The following is a 15,435-nucleotide window of genomic DNA, read 5'->3' as shown; positions in this document are numbered from 1 at the left end:
CGGGAACTCGACTGCTAGTTGGTTTTTAATTCCACTCAGACGCTGAGAGGCGGCGTGTCTGCCGCAGGCCCCGGAACCTCTGGAAGGCTCGGAGCCCTCGAGCCTGCAAGATGTTGCATGGAAATCACTTTAAGTGACAATGCTCCAAAGGCGACAGGATTGCTTTTGCAGAAAACACGTCCTTTCCTCGGGGTATCATTTTCCAAAGGATGCAAGGGCCCCGACCCGCTACCGATGCACACAGGCCAAGCCAGAGAAGGGACAATGCGGATAAGCAGCCCATCCCCCGCGGGGACTCTGCCTCAGCCACTTGAGCCGGAGGGGCTTGCGTCTCTTCCTTAATCAGGACAGTTTCTTCCGAACACATTTAAGCGGCTTACAAGACTGTGCCTTTGTTTCTCGAAAGTGAGGATTTTCCCGTTTCAGGACTGTATGAGGCCTGTGCCTACCCAGATCTGCCTGTGGGCTGTGTGTGAGGGGGTCCCCAGCTCTTCCCAGGTTCTTAAGGATGACAGTGAGTCACAGAAGTCCAAGAACACATCCGTCCTTGCACACGTGTATTAAAGGTTAACCCACTGCCGCAGGTGCATGTGTGTGTGTGTCTACCCCTGTATCCTTGCACTCCAGAAACCTCTGGAGGACAGGATACTCGCTAACAAGCTCTCCTTTTTACTTCCAAATTAAAAAAGAAAATGAACAAAATGCCATCCCCAGGACATATAAAACTGAACCAGCAAAGACAAAAAAACTTCAAAAAAAAAAATCAATTATCCTTTTAGTCATTGTGAAAAGTCTATCTTCAAACCCAGAGTCTCAGGGAATGTCAAAGCTCTAGTTAAATCTTTAATAAAGTATAAGGATAGTGTTAAAAAAGAGACCTTTTCAAAGATAAGCCGGCGACAGACAAGCTCTTGATATGGTTCCCGTCAAAGGGCAGGAAGCCACTGCCTGTAACCGTGGGCGGACCAACTGCTCTGGACAGAGGTTAGCAGCCCGAGGCCCCGCGGATGGGCCCCAGGGGGGTGGGGAGACGCATCTGCTTGCAGTTAGACCCTGGGGATGTCACCAGCGCCAGGCTTGCCACGACATCCACACGCCAACGATTCCCATCCGCTCCAGACTTCTCTCTGTGGCCCAGACTCTGCTCCCATCTCCCGGTTCATCCGTGCCGCCACCTGACTGGCATCTCCACCTGAATGTCTGGCGACAATCAGACTTCACCGTCCAAAATCAAGTTCTTGATATGCCCTTCTAAAACCTGCCCCCGCAGGGTCTTCCCCGTCCCAGCTGGTGGCATCTCCAGGCTGGCAGCCGGTCAGTCCTGAAAACTCGGGGTCCCTCCTGGCTCCCATCCATGTCCACACCCCCAGCCTGCTGCATCGGCACACCCCACGGCTCCACCCTCAGCGGACACCGGGACTGGGGTCCCTGTCAGGCCTGCCAGCACAACCGCCCCAGACTAAGCCCCCCTGTCTGCAGCTCGCACCCCCACCATGGCCTCTGCCCAGTCTCCCCGTGGCTGCCCTCGCCCCTCCTGGGTCCAGTCTGAGTTCAGTGCCCGGAGAGAAGCTTGGAAAGCACCGTTCAGATCATATGCCTCTCTGCTCAAGACCCCGGAGTGGCCCATCTCCCGGAGTAAAAAGGAAAATCCTTACAATGCCTCTGAGCTCCACCTGGGGTAGGGCTGACCTCTCTATCCTCCCTTTGTGCCTCTCCCTCCCACTCACCCTACTCCCACTCCATGCCAGACTCCTGGCTATTCCTCGGAGGTCCAGATGTGCTTCTGCCTCAGGGCCCTTGCACTGACTGCTCCCTCTGCCTGGAACACTCACTGTGCCCCAGAGAGCTGTATGTCTCACTCGAATGCAAGGTCTCAGTGAGACCCACCCTGACGATTCTATTTGTGGTCAACTGCAACTCTTTTCCGTAACAGCTTAGCATCTCATCAGCCCTGCTGGACGTGTCCATTGTTTACAGCACCAACCGCCTTTGAATGTAACATATAATCCACTGATCCCTACTATTTCCATTGTCTATCCCCCGCCCTAACATTACAGAGGCTAGGTATCTTGGTCTGTTTTATGACTGATATAACTCAAGTGCCTAGAATTCATTATTAAAATGCAATTAATAAAAGGCAAGACTGGGGAAGAAATTTACCCTCAAACTTCTCAATCCACACAAACCAGCCACTCCCCAGGTCACGGACTGTTACGCTGGGCTCCTGATGAAACTGACTCAGTTGAGTTTCCTACGAGCCTCACAAGCCTCATCTCAAAAGACACTTTCACATTCACCATAATAGGGACATAGGCTGAACACGAACTTGGGAACGCCCAGGATCCAGAAGAAGGTGTACTGTCAGGGGAAACGTAACCTCTGAATCCGTGCTGACTGTGATCATCAAATGTTGGTGTCGCCCCATACGCCTTGCTGCTAGCATGGTCTTCTTTCTCACCTTAATCCAAGCTCTCACAGAAGTCAATAAACATTCGAAGATGCGAACACTGACTCTCCCTGACCTTCTGTCAAAATGAGTCCCAAAACGGTCCCCGCTGAGCACGTGGGAACACAGAAGGGAAGAGGCTGGTAGAAGACAGGAAGGGCTTCATCCCAGCTTCTCAAAACCCAGTTCTACAAGATCTAGATTTTAGGACACTTTTATATTCTTCAGGGAGACAGAGAATCAGCACGGGACACCTCAAACCAGTACAGTTATCTTATGTGACTATAAACCCAATGGACAGATCTTTATTCATTTCCAACTGGTTAGAGAAGGAGCCTTGAGTGGCAGGAAGATCGCTACTGTTATGACTGAACAGACAAGATAAGCACCTTCTCTTCTCTACCGATTAGCATTTAACAGGCTGAAGATGACTGTGGAGGTTTTTCGAGCTGTTCTCTGCCAAGCCCTAGGTCTTCCAGTGAGCTCGCGGGTGAATGTGGCCAGGCCTTTCCACCAGGAAAGATCTGCTTTGGTCAGCTTTGTGCACTGGGGTCCCACATAAGACTCTACCTCAAGAAATACTTAATAGCTGGCTCTAGAAAAACCAGAGTCTGCCCGTGACCCAGAGGGAGAGAGCCAAGAGGGAAATGAGAAAAACATGCTGAAGAAAAACTGGGGGGCAAACCATATGATAAAAATTCCTAAGACCAGGATACAAATAATGATGGTGCTTTTCAGCCAGGGAATGATCTGAGCTTTACTGGCTGGAAAGGGAGGGCCTGGGTGGCTCATTTGGTTGGGTGGCCGGCTCAGGTCATGATCTTGGGGTCCTGGGATCAAGCCCCACATCTGCTTGACCCTCTCCCTCTGCCCCTCCCCCTGCTCATGTACACTCTCTCACTCTAAAATAACTAAATGGACAAAATCTTTTTGAAAAAGTGACTGGAAACATAGTGTTCTAGATAGGTTTAGCTATATCAGAATTTATAAGTTATCGAAATTTTCATTCTTTAACAATGGCCCAAAAAACCCCTGAAACAAAAAACAAGTCCTTGTTGTGTAAGCAGAAAGCTATCAAGTTACCCAGCAAGGAATAAGTTCAGTTTGGCCGTGGCCTTAGACCCCACAATATGGAAGCCAGAGGGTCATACAGCAACATCTACAAGAGCTTCAAAGAGAAAAAGGGGCCTCTGGTCAATGCCCTGTAACAAGGTAACAAGTTCCTGGCATTAGGAACTGTGCAAAGGGCTCAGATAATGAACATATCGCCCGGGGACACATCCTCAGCAAGGTTACTTGAGCTCAGGCACAACCAATGATGGAACATTGAAGAACTCAAGGCTGAGGAAGTCACAGCTGGAAGAGAGGACAGGAGTATTCTTTTTTTTTTTTTTTAAAGATTTTATTTATTAATTTATTTGACAGAGAGAGAGAGAGAGAGATCACAAGTAGGCAGAGAGGCAGGCAGAGAGAGAGGAGGAAGCAGGCTCCCCACTGAGCAGAGAGCCCGATGCGGGGCTCGATCCCAGGATCCTGAGATCATGACCTGAGCCGAAGGCAGCGGCTTAACCCACTGAGCCACCCAGGCGCCGCTATTCTTAATGCTCATCACTGCTACCTTTTTCCAAATGCTCATGGAGTCCAAGTAAGGTGCCAGAATATGTGTGTGTGTGTGTGTGTGTGTGTGTGTGTGTGTGTACACACACACACGTGCTACAGAATCTCATTTAAGTATGGAAAGAGATGTGATTCATTTTGTAAACGATATCCCGGTTCTCTCAGTAGTAGCTTTATGCCCATTTCGCAGACGAGAAAACCAAGGCTCAGAGGGCTCAAGTCACTTGTCCAGAAACACTAGTGAGTAAGTGGCAGAGCTGGAATTCCAAGATATGACCCAGCAAGTTCCTCAGGGTCCCTCATTTTTTTAAAGAGTATCTTTGTTCTTTTTTAGGGGTATCTATGTTTTCTCATTACTCTAAGCGAAACAGAATATATTTGAAATAGAACCCCAATAAATTTTGTTCAATCAAACTAAATCCAGGACACAAAACAAATTAACCGCAGCATGCTAGAACACATAGGACTGGCGAGGGCATTTTCGGACAGGTGTCCCACAGGGAGAAGGCGGGTAAGGCAACCATCAGTGCCAACCTGTACGGAACGCAGGATTTTAAAAGGGCGTTAGAACCAGAGACATCCCGTGCTCCTACAAGCTGCACCCCACAGCAATAACACAAGTTGCAAATAAAGTCGAGGAAGATTTGCATTCTGTCCCCATGTCCCTCCAAAAAAGGACCCATGTCACGAAGGTCCGCGCTCTTCTTCCAGCCAAGACGGAGTGACTGAGCGACGGAGTGACTTTGCCTTTGGGCAGGCGGCTGGAGCGCGCAGGGGCAGGACCTCACCTGGAATGTTGTGGATGGTGATGGCCAAGATGAGCAGCGCGATCCTCCTCCAGCTGCCGCTGCTGGGCTGCACCGGGTTCCCTCGAGGAGGCGCGGGGGCGGCAGGGCCCTCAGGAAGGCCGGTGGCCACCGCCTTCTTCCTCTGATAGGCCTCGCCATTCTCGCTCTTGTCTGAGCAAAGAGAGAGGGGCGGGGAGAGAGAGCACTTTGAAAATGTGCACCCTGGTGCTCGGGCAAGCAGCAGCAGGAGGGACGCTTTCCACCCTGGGGAGGGGTCTACGCCCTAACTTCCTAATGGACCCAGTGTTCTTCTGTTTCTGTCTTCCCTCCCCCTTCCTTTGCTAGCTCACCCACTCACTCAGCAAACGCTCACTGAGTAGACACTCGGTGCCCAGTGTACAGGGACAGGAGAGGATAAAAAAGATGAAACTGGAGGGTGTCCTGGCAATGCTTATTACGGAGAAACAATACTGAGTGGTGATTAGGAGCTCAGTTCCTAGAGCCAGGCTCCCTGCTGACTTGTCCACTTATCAGCTGTGTGGCACTAAACTAGCTGTTTACCCTCTCTGTGCCCTAGTTTCCAGAGTCACAAAGCGAGACAATAATGGTACCTACCCCACGGGGTCATGCAAGGATTAAATGAGAGGCACCAGGCAAGAGTTTAACGGCTACTGTGCAGGTGTGGACTGTGGTGGCTGTCACGTGTTCCCTCTCTTCCGCCCCGTAGGTGACTGCTCTCCTAGCCACGCCACCTCATGGGAACCCATCCACATGCCAGGCCCGGCCAATCAGATTCCCTCCCCGGGGACTGGGGGACTGGAGTGGGGACAGGCCCGGAGATTCAAGTGCGGATTCTCAATCCAAAAGGTCATGTACGGGCAGCCTGATGTCCCACGCAGGAAGGGAACAAGGACGCAGCTTGACAGATGACAGAAGGAAGGAGAAGCAGAGAGGCATGCTGAGACGGGAAATGATGCAGTCGGCCGGCCAGCCAGATGGACACACAGACAGGCAACTGGCAGCCTGGGTGTCACAGGACATTCTGACCCTCGTCGGTACTACAGTACCCAGCCACTGGATTCACGAGCTAACCTTCCTTCCAAACCTTCCCTTTGGGGGGTATATTTGAAGGGTGTCGTTTCATAGAGCCACATTGCGCCAACTACCTATGGCGTCCTGGGTCCTATTCGCTCATTCCTAACGGAGGCAAATGGCCCGAGTCCGAGGCTGAGCACTCAGGCCGCGGCGGCGCACCGTGTGGGTACGTCTGCGGGAGCGGCGTCCGGAGGGGCGGAGTCTGGAGCAAACGGCAGACACGTGGTGGCAGGAACAGAAAGGAGAGTCTATCCTGAGTGAACACGAGAACCTGAGAGTCATAACGGATGGGACACCTGACCGTGTCTGCGCGACCCCCATCACGAGCCCCCAGTCTGGGATCGCCATCCCAGGGAGCCTAGGAGGGTCCCCTTTCATGCTCAAAGTGTCCTGGCTGGGACAATAAACAGTGTGGCTCCTATGACTGCAGGAAACAGCAGAAGCTTGATGGACACTCAGCTCTGTGGGGGGCCACTGGTCACAGAAGTCCATGGTCATCAACTTGAACGGTAGGAGGGACTCTCCATGGTGCTTCTACTTCCTTTCTTGATAAATTTTCCACAAGCAAAATAATTCTCATCTCTAAGCTGAAGGTCGCAAAAACGTTTCCCAAAGTCAATTAAGAAGAAAGGGCAACTGTAAGGACTCCTTTGGCCTTGACCGTGGGACTCTGGCGGGCCTCTCCCTACTGCTTTGCTATAAAGCAAGGTAGGGTGGTTTACCTTTCCTTCTCAAGCACTTCACTTAAAGACCGGATCGCGCTACATAAACTGGATCGGGGCTTTGATGCCCTTTTCAGAGGAGCCTGCCTAAGTAAACATTGCTTTCTGCTTCCAAAACAGGAAAAGAACAAAAATAAAAACAAAACCAAAACACTTCTTTTGAAGACCAGTTTGTTCCCGCATATCCAGCAGGTCCGCTGGAGGAGGAAGCGAGTGCCAAAGGCAGGCAGACCCTGGCATCCCCACGTCCCGACCCATTTTCTTTTGGAGCTAAACTCTCACGGCGGGGTCTCCACGCCATGCATGTGTTCGTGTGTGTGTGTGTGTGTGTGTGTGTGTGTACACAAGCATGGGAGTGTCACCTGGTACCTCACATACCACAAATCCTCTGTGCACGTGCGCACACCTGTTTCTTGACACCCACAGGGTGTCAACTTTTAAGTTGACAATACTTGACGACTCGGGCCAGAGAGGCTGGGCAGAAAACAGAGTAAACCTGTGCGACCTCAAGCCCATGAACACTAAAGATACAAGCAAAGCAGGCCCAAGGGCTGTCCAGGACCTACGCCATATGGTGGTGGAGGCCACGTGCCTTCCTCCCGGACCAGTCCGAAACCACCACCAATTCACGGGGCTTCCTCTGAGTACACACACAAGCCCCAGGCTTCCAGGGGGAGTTGATGGGGTGGGGGGCCGGGGTAACGTGACTCTTCCCTTTGGGATTTTAGAATTTAAAAGAGAATAGACACGGAAGACATGGAGAATTCCTTTCAATTCAAGGGCAGAAATGCCTACTTTCTGACAGTCTCTGAAGCAGGAGCTTCTCTTTGTCAGGGTCACAAAAGGATCGGACTCTGACTCTCCCGCAGGTAATACACAGAGAGCAACAGGGATGGGGGCACCGTTCGAGAATTCCAGCAGCGCACTCCTGCTCAGTAGGAACAATCGAGAAGCAGAAAGAGTTGTTAACGGAGGTAAAACTGCATGCTCTGCCTTGGGGTCCCAGCGTGTGAAAGCTGCTGTTGGCGCCTTCCCCAGTGGGACATGGTTGGGGGGTGTGAACACCTCACGTACTTGTTCAAGGTCAATAAGCCCCGATTCAGTAACAGCCTCTAATGAGTCTGCAATGAGGAAAATTAGTCCAAATAAATCACTACAGAGAGTATGGACACCTCCTGAGCAAGGCGTCTTCTTGCCTCTCCCGGCAAGATGAGTTCAATCACCGCATGCCAAGAAGCAGAACCCCAGCATCAGAGGCTAAAGATGACCGCCTCACGGAGGCAACTGCCAAGCCCCAGGTGGGCCACAGTGACGGGAACCTGTGAGATCTGCTGGGAGGGGAAAGGCCTGGGCACTTCTGAAGGAGGATCGGCGAAGAGGAAGGTCATTCAGAAATGGAACAGCCAGTGTCAGCTCAGAAATACAAGATGGCGTCAGTGACATCAACTGATCAGTGGGACTGAGAACTTTTCCTTAATTCTTCCAAGGATTAAGCAGAGCTCATTCCTTCTAAAAAATAAAGAGCCTGAAGAGCTGAGAGCTGGAGTGAACTGGTCCCCGGCCGCACAACCTGCCCAGGTGGACTCATATTGGAGTCAAGTCAGGTCTTTGCCCTCAGAGGCAACCTTCCAACCAGGGTCCCATTGTTGATTTGGGGTGGGGATGGAGTGTTGATCTGCCCCCTTATTCCCCAACAAGGACAGTGAGAGCAGTCCCTGCCGCAAGACTGGGGGGCTTGAAATCCCAGATAGTTGGTGTGGAAATGTTCAGGGTGCACAGAGGGTCGGGTGAGCTTGGATCCCATGATCCCAGAGGTGGGAAAGGCTCTGTGGAAATCTCCAGTCTATAGTCATTCCCACTCACAGACAAACCTGAAAAGGATGCAAAACCTTCTTAACCCCTCAGCACTACTATTTCCAAGTGTAAAACAGCTGTAAGTAGAAAACACCAGGCATGGAACACAGGGTTACGATTCTTTCAGGAAGGTAGAAGAAAAGACTACAAAGCTGTCCATTATCAAAAGAGTTTTTTTAGGTTTTTTTTTTAAATTTAGGCTCCAGCATCTAAGAATCCACACAAAGAAGGGACCCACTGCTGGGGCTTGGCTTGTTGTCCCCCAATTTCATCTTTTCTGGCGAGGCACAGCATTGCTGCATTTGAGGACCACAGGGGAACAGAGAGAGATCTGTCCAAGGCTCATTCCTCCTGCTGAATCACAGAGTGAACTTAGGTGACATGTTCACATAATCACGCGTGTGATTCTCATCCCAGCACATCGTATCACAGGGCAAAGCTGTCTGGTGGGCCATCTTGAACCCGGCTGCCTGGGAACACCCCATCCTCCTCGGGTCTGACTTCCTTCCCAGTGAAGCAGAAAGTGCTGAAGCCTCTAGATCAGTGGCTCTGAACCACTGGGCATCAGCACCCACTCTGGAAAGTATGGTGGAAGCTATGATCCTCTCTCCAAAAAAAAAATTTTTTTTTGAAAAAATTTTTGAATCCTTATGGATTCAAGGACCTCAGACTGAGAACACCATGCAAGATGAAAGTAATGGGGCACCTGGGTGGCTCAGTGGGTTAAAGCCTCTGCCTTCGGCTCAGGTCATGATCCCAGGGTCCTGGGATCAAACCCCATATCGGGCTCTCTGTTCCGCAGGGAGCCTGCTTCCTCCTCTCTCTCTCTCTGCCTGACTCTCTGCCTACTAGTGATCTCTGTCTGTCAAATAAATAAAATCTTCAAAAAAAAAAAAAAAGATGAAAGTTATGTTAACCTCTATTTTCATACCCCATGAGCTCAATCCCCCCAGGGACACAGGATATTGTCCTAATGATGTAACCGGCCAAATCTAATAGGGCCCAATGATGGAACCTCAGTCCCCAGTGAATGCCGCAACATTAATTAACAGATCACCAGCCATGAGAGCTTTAAAAATATCCCCAAGACATCAATAGAAATGATCTAGTTGAATTAGCACAAATAGGCAACTCCTCATCGGATAAGAACAGAAAACTTCAAACCTCTGGAGAAACACCTTCTTTCTAAACCCCATTTATAAAACATAAAATGAAGAGTCGTCAGCGATCCGTACTCACTATGTACTAGATATGCACAAGCAGGATCAAAAGACTGATCTGGAGCAGGAAGAGAGGAGGATCTATTTACATCTATTTTCTCTTCTTTCTTGTTTCCCAGAGAATCAGGATGATTTGGGGAAAGAAATCCAATTATCATCATGAGTGTGACAAAGCCTGCTAAGTATTTGGTTCTGTTTCTATAATCATTTATGGGATTAGCATGACTTCCGTTATGTAATTAGTGCTGAATCTGAACATGAAATAATGACTCAAAATAAGTTAGCATCAGCCTTGGCACGTAGAGAAATCAAGGCCCATGGAGCCCCTTCTTGACAGTCCCATGGAAATTTAAGAGCCCAGTGGCTCTCCCAGTCTTGGCAGATGACCCTTCAGCTCAAAGACATCCAAGACTAAAGACTATGACTATCTCTAAACCTACCCACTTGCATACTGTTTCCCTTTTGTAAAGCTGTAAACATAACTCCTTTAAAGAAAAAGTCCCTAATATCCCTACCACAATGGCCATCCCTTGTTCCCACCCTTTGTCCAGTTCATGCACATTCACATTTTACAGATTTGCAGTCAGTGCAAATGGTGAGGAGAAGACCTGTAGCATGACACACTGCCTGCCATGAGATGTGGCTCTGTCAACTACGGGATGTGACTCTGTGAACCACAGGATGTGGCTCTTCCAATTACAGGATCGTGGCTGCCAACCATGGGATCCTGGCTCTCCCAAGATGGGATTGTGGCTCTGTTAACCATGGGGTCATGGGTCTGCCAACCATGGGATGGTGGCTCTGTCAACCACAGGATGTGACTCTGTCACCATGGGATCATGGCTCTGCCAACATGGGATTATGGCTCTGTCAACTATAGGATGTGGCTCTGTCAATCACAGGATCATGGCTCTGCCAACCATGAGATCGTGGCTCAGTCAATCATGGGATCATGGCTCTGTCAACCACAGGATGCAGCTCTGTCAAACATAGGACGCAGCTCTATCAGCCACAGGATGTGGCTCTGTCAACCATAGGATCATGGCTCTGCCAACATGGGATTGTAGCTCTGTCAACCATAGGCTGATGGTTCTGTCAAGTATTAGCCATAAGGCTTCAAGGAAATGCTGTCTCTGTGTATCACTGCCATTGTACTAATCACATCTGTATTTAATAATCACATCTTCCTAGTAAGGTAGTTAAGAGAACGAAAATACAGGTAAAGTGCTTGCACACAGTGCCTCGCACATGAAAATCACAATGAAGTTTAGCGATTCCTACTGATGACACATACTAACGTATAGTTTCATATTCTGCTTGTTTCACATAAAACTACAGAAATATCTCCTATATTCCTCAGCCTTTGTGGCTTTAGTTTTTAATGCCTTGAGAGAATTTTGCTTAGTTCTGAGCCCATCATCTGCAAAACCATTCCTTTCTATTCGAGTTGGAATGGGCACTCTTTTCCAGATACTAAAAGATGCAGTGCCCCGTCCTGCCGCAGAGGGGCATACTCTTTCTGCTCCCGCCCGCCCAGAATGGGCACCCACCCAGGGGATGGACCTTTTTGACCTCAGGCACTAAATGTTTTATGGCTTCATGATTCATATGGACCATGGGAGCATCGGGCTGACCTATCCCAGGAAACACATCCCAGCATGTGAGGAAAAGTTCCTATTGCTCACGGATAATTTCTGTGCAACAACCCTTCCGTCTTCCACGTGCTTGCTTGTAACTCTCTGCTGGCCAAGAACCGGTTTGCTAAAATTGAATCATGGAGGAGCTGTATCACGGGTGCCTTTTACAAATGCAAACGCAGGCCCACGCCTTTGAAGGTAAAACGTGAAAATTCCCTTCATGGATCCATAGCTCCCTTTCTCCCTCTGTTCAAAATGATTTAGGCTTCAAGTTCCCAGAAAGAGAGGTGTTTGTTGAAAATGGTAAGAAAATTTAATTCTTGGCTTTTGATGTTCTCGGGGAGGGGCAGGCCTTGGTGGTTTAAGGGAGAAAAAGGATGTTTGAGCGGGTCATTTTGACTCTTGGACATTTTTTCCTCAAATGCCGTCTTTAGAACCCACTGGGCACTTGCCGTGGGACTCAGCTGTCAGGAAGCGGGAGGGTCTGAGTGCTAGAGGCTAGCGATAGGGTACAGTCTCCCTCTCCATGCAAACTGGGCAGCCGAGAGGATGCTCGTGGTGCCTTCCCCCCGGGGAGAAGTTCCTTAGCCTCCCTGAGCCCTACCAGGCTATTCACCCATAGGTCCTCCAAAAGCCCTTGGAAATGCCAGCATCTATGCTGCCAATGTGAAGTCCTGGCAGAAAGCCAACAGCACGCCATTCATTTAAGTGTTGCCCATTTAATAAGTTTGATGGGCTTCAGTAGTCAAGGCAGGGCTGGCCAGCCATTAAACCACCTCAACCACTGCAGTAACCCCCGAATGCAGTAACTCCCGCCGGTAACCCCACTCTGACTACAAAGATGTAAGTGCGTATCAAAGCAACCTTGGAAACCCTGAAAATATACAGAAGCAAATTTAAATCGCACATAATCACATCACCTAAAAATACCTATATATCTGAGTTTGGTATATTTCCTTCAATGCCATTTTTGTACGGTTTTCACTTAATGGAGATATCCTATTATACAGCCGTAGACTGCTTTCTGTTCTGGCTAAACATAACATAAGCATTTCCCCTCTGTGACTGGAAACTCTAACAGGCATTTCAAGCAATACACATTATTATTTACATTCTCATACCATTGGACATTTAGGCTGCTTCTAATCTTATTTCTATAAATATCACTGCAAAACCTTTTACCTATATAAACAATGAGAAATTTGAACAAAATTCCCAGAAGTTGAAGTGCTGATCAGAGGGCTGTGATACATTTGGCTAATTAGTCTCCAGAAAGGCCATGCCATTTCTACTCCTGTGAAGCAGAGTCTGCAAGTTCTCGTCCTGGCATTTCTCGGTCAGCATGGGTCTTTTACCTTTAAAAATAAATGTACTCCTTTATGAAGGAAATGAAATTTCCCTTAGTTTGTGTTTCTTTGGCTACAGGTGAGGTTGAACATTTTTCAAAGTTTCAGGAATATTTCTTTCCTCCTTTGTGCAAGGTCCTCTGTCTAAACGAGCGTTCTCTAATGATACACCATTAGCTAACTCCTCACCGCCATGGGTAATTTTCCAGTGATCCACTCTTGCCCGCCGATGGCCAATGAGAGCGGCAGGAATTCTCACACGCCGGATACATCTCACACAGATGTCTCCACCTGGCCAACTTGGGGCTCTAGCCTCCATTTTATTTATTTTTTTAAGACTTATTTATTTATTTGAGAGAGAGAGCGCACATGCAAGCATGAGCGGCCGGAGGAGTAGAGGGAGAGGGAGAGGGAGGGAGAGAATCCTCCAGCATTCTCAGTATTTTATCAGACAGTCCTACTTGTGCCCCATTCAGGGTCTGAGTTCTAGGGTGGGGAGACGCTGCGCTGAGTCCCTGCACGACTCTGAACGCAGCCACACACTCCGTACTGCATGGAGGTACTGCGTGGCTCGTGTGTAAGCCGGAGCAGGAGAAGATGCCACTGGAGATGAAGGGAACTTCACGAGAAAATAACAGAAGCATTTATTAGGCTTAGCTATTAATCTTTGAGCAGAGAAGCATCTGGAGTTTCAGAAATAGGATGCAAAACCTATTTACAATCTCTGTAACTAGAATAGATATCTCCATTCATCATTCTAAAGATCACCAGCCACATGGTTATCAGAGGGTCAGATGCTGCCTGGGTGAGGAGGCTGGCTTGACTGCCTTGTCCTATCTGTCCATAGTTCCCAGGCACTGAAAGCAATCCACGCCTTACTTGCCCATGCTTGCAACTGGGCCAGCAACTGCTTAGTGACAACGCAGACCCAAACAGATCTGCATAACTGGTAAAAATGAAATATACATCAGAAGAAAAGAGATGGGTTCACTCTTAGCGAAAGATTTCTCATCTGTTAAGCAGACTACCTCCTAAAACACTGCCTGTTCCAGATGTCTAAGGTAATAATTTCTTTTTTTTTTTTTTAAGATTTTATTTACTTATTTGACAGATCACAAGTAGGCAGAGAGGCAGGCAGAGAGAGAGGGGGAAGCAGGCTCCCCGCTGAGCAGAAAGCCTGATGCGGGGCTCAATCCCAGTACCCTGAGATCATGACCTGAGCTGAAGGCAGAGGTTTTAACCCTCTGAGCCACCCAGGTGCCCCTAAGGTAATAATTTCTACTCTTGGGCAAGGGAGCCGAAACACCCAGTAAGACTGAAACGGCCACCCACCCGGTCAGCGCTTCTGCTGGGAAGGCACGGAGGACCCGTGAATCAACAGGAACTCCTTCCTGATGAATGGACTGGGGTCTAAGAGTAAAGCCCAGGTGGGCTCCAGAGCTGTCTCGCCCACGCTTAGTTCACCCTGCACTTGTGTGTTCAGCACAAATGCCCTATGGCAAAGGGGGTCATCAAAGCTTTTGTGGGAGTGCACCAGCAAAAGACATTTGCTGCAAAAAGTCCCAGCCCATCAGAGAGAGAGAAAGGGCATCCTGCAGAACACCAGTGCTTAGAAGAGCTTTGCCAAGGACTCTCAGCCGACTCCAGAAAGATGGGAACCGTGCACTTGACTTACGTGGTTGACGACGATCAGGTCAGGGAGGGGGCGTCCAGCAGAACAGCACCCACGTCAAGGCTCCCGTCCAACAGCGAACATTAACTTTATAGTCTCTTGGCTTACTTTCCCCTTTGAGGTAATACTGTTCTGCCATCCCTTCTGGTTCTGAGAATAGATTAACTGTATCTCTGAGTGTGGAGTATACACCATCCATTGCTGGGTCACAGTGAGAACTTACAAAACCCAGCTTCTGGAGCCCATGCTAGAGCTGCTGCATTAGAACCTGGGGGAGAGGGGCCCAGGAACCTGCCCCTGCTGTGTGCCCTCCCCTCCCCTCACCCCCACGGTAATTCTGATATAGACTGAATTTTGAAAATTAATGTTTGAGACCACAAAAGTACTACTTAATTCACATTCTTCCTCAGTCTCTAAATTCATATCAGTCCAAATATTACCACCCAGTTAGAGATCTCAAGGTCATACACAGGGATATGCCTGATCCTTCGTTCTCTCTGGGCACCTAAGAAGACAGGATGTTGCCAAACACACAGTGGGGAAGGCAAAGGAATTTAAGACTAGAATGTGAAAAGTCATTGCATTGTCTTGATAGAAACCATCACTTCCTTATCAAATGAAAATCCTTTTTTTTTTTTTTTAAAGAGGATATGGACTATCATAAGGAAAGACAATTACCAGCAGAACCGAGAGAAAAATCAATTCTCCAAAACCAAGGTATCCTCTCATCTTCCGTGGGTCTCTGCAGGGTTTCTGTCTACATAAACCCTCTCTCTATCTCTACCTCCCAGTAGATCTCTTGTCCTCGGAGCCAGTCACCAGGAATCAAACCCGACACCAGCAGCGAGCACTGTCAGCTGCTACAGCCAGAGAGGGCACGCGCGGCCGGCGCTCACACACAGCGCCACCGTCTGCAAATGACTAGAGGAAACGAAATCTTCCTTTTGTCCCAGGCCACGTAACTTAAAGTAAAATGAAGTGCTGGGAAGGTTCAGGTGCGACTCAAACTGCATAAACATTTCTCAGTTTGGGGGGATT

General features: G+C 49.0%; 1 protein-coding gene across 4 annotated transcripts in view; it reads right to left on the bottom strand.

Annotated features, from left to right (window-relative positions):
- Positions 1–15,435, bottom strand: part of SLC39A11 (solute carrier family 39 member 11) — a 321,461-nt gene that overhangs the window by 129,713 nt on the left and 176,313 nt on the right. For all 4 annotated transcript variants that reach the window (XM_044247527.1, XM_044247529.1, XM_044247531.1 and 1 more), the window contains one exon: positions 4,852–5,022. In XM_044247527.1, coding sequence (XP_044103462.1) covers positions 4,852–5,022 — 171 coding nt within the window. The remainder of the gene's footprint in view (positions 1–4,851; positions 5,023–15,435) is intronic.

Source organism: Neovison vison, chromosome 5, assembly GCF_020171115.1.
Source record: "Neovison vison isolate M4711 chromosome 5, ASM_NN_V1, whole genome shotgun sequence".
In the NCBI taxonomy this organism is placed as follows: domain Eukaryota; kingdom Metazoa; phylum Chordata; class Mammalia; order Carnivora; family Mustelidae; genus Neogale; species Neogale vison.
Note: the sequence above shows the minus strand (reverse complement) of the source record. Positions and strands in the feature narration are given on the sequence as shown.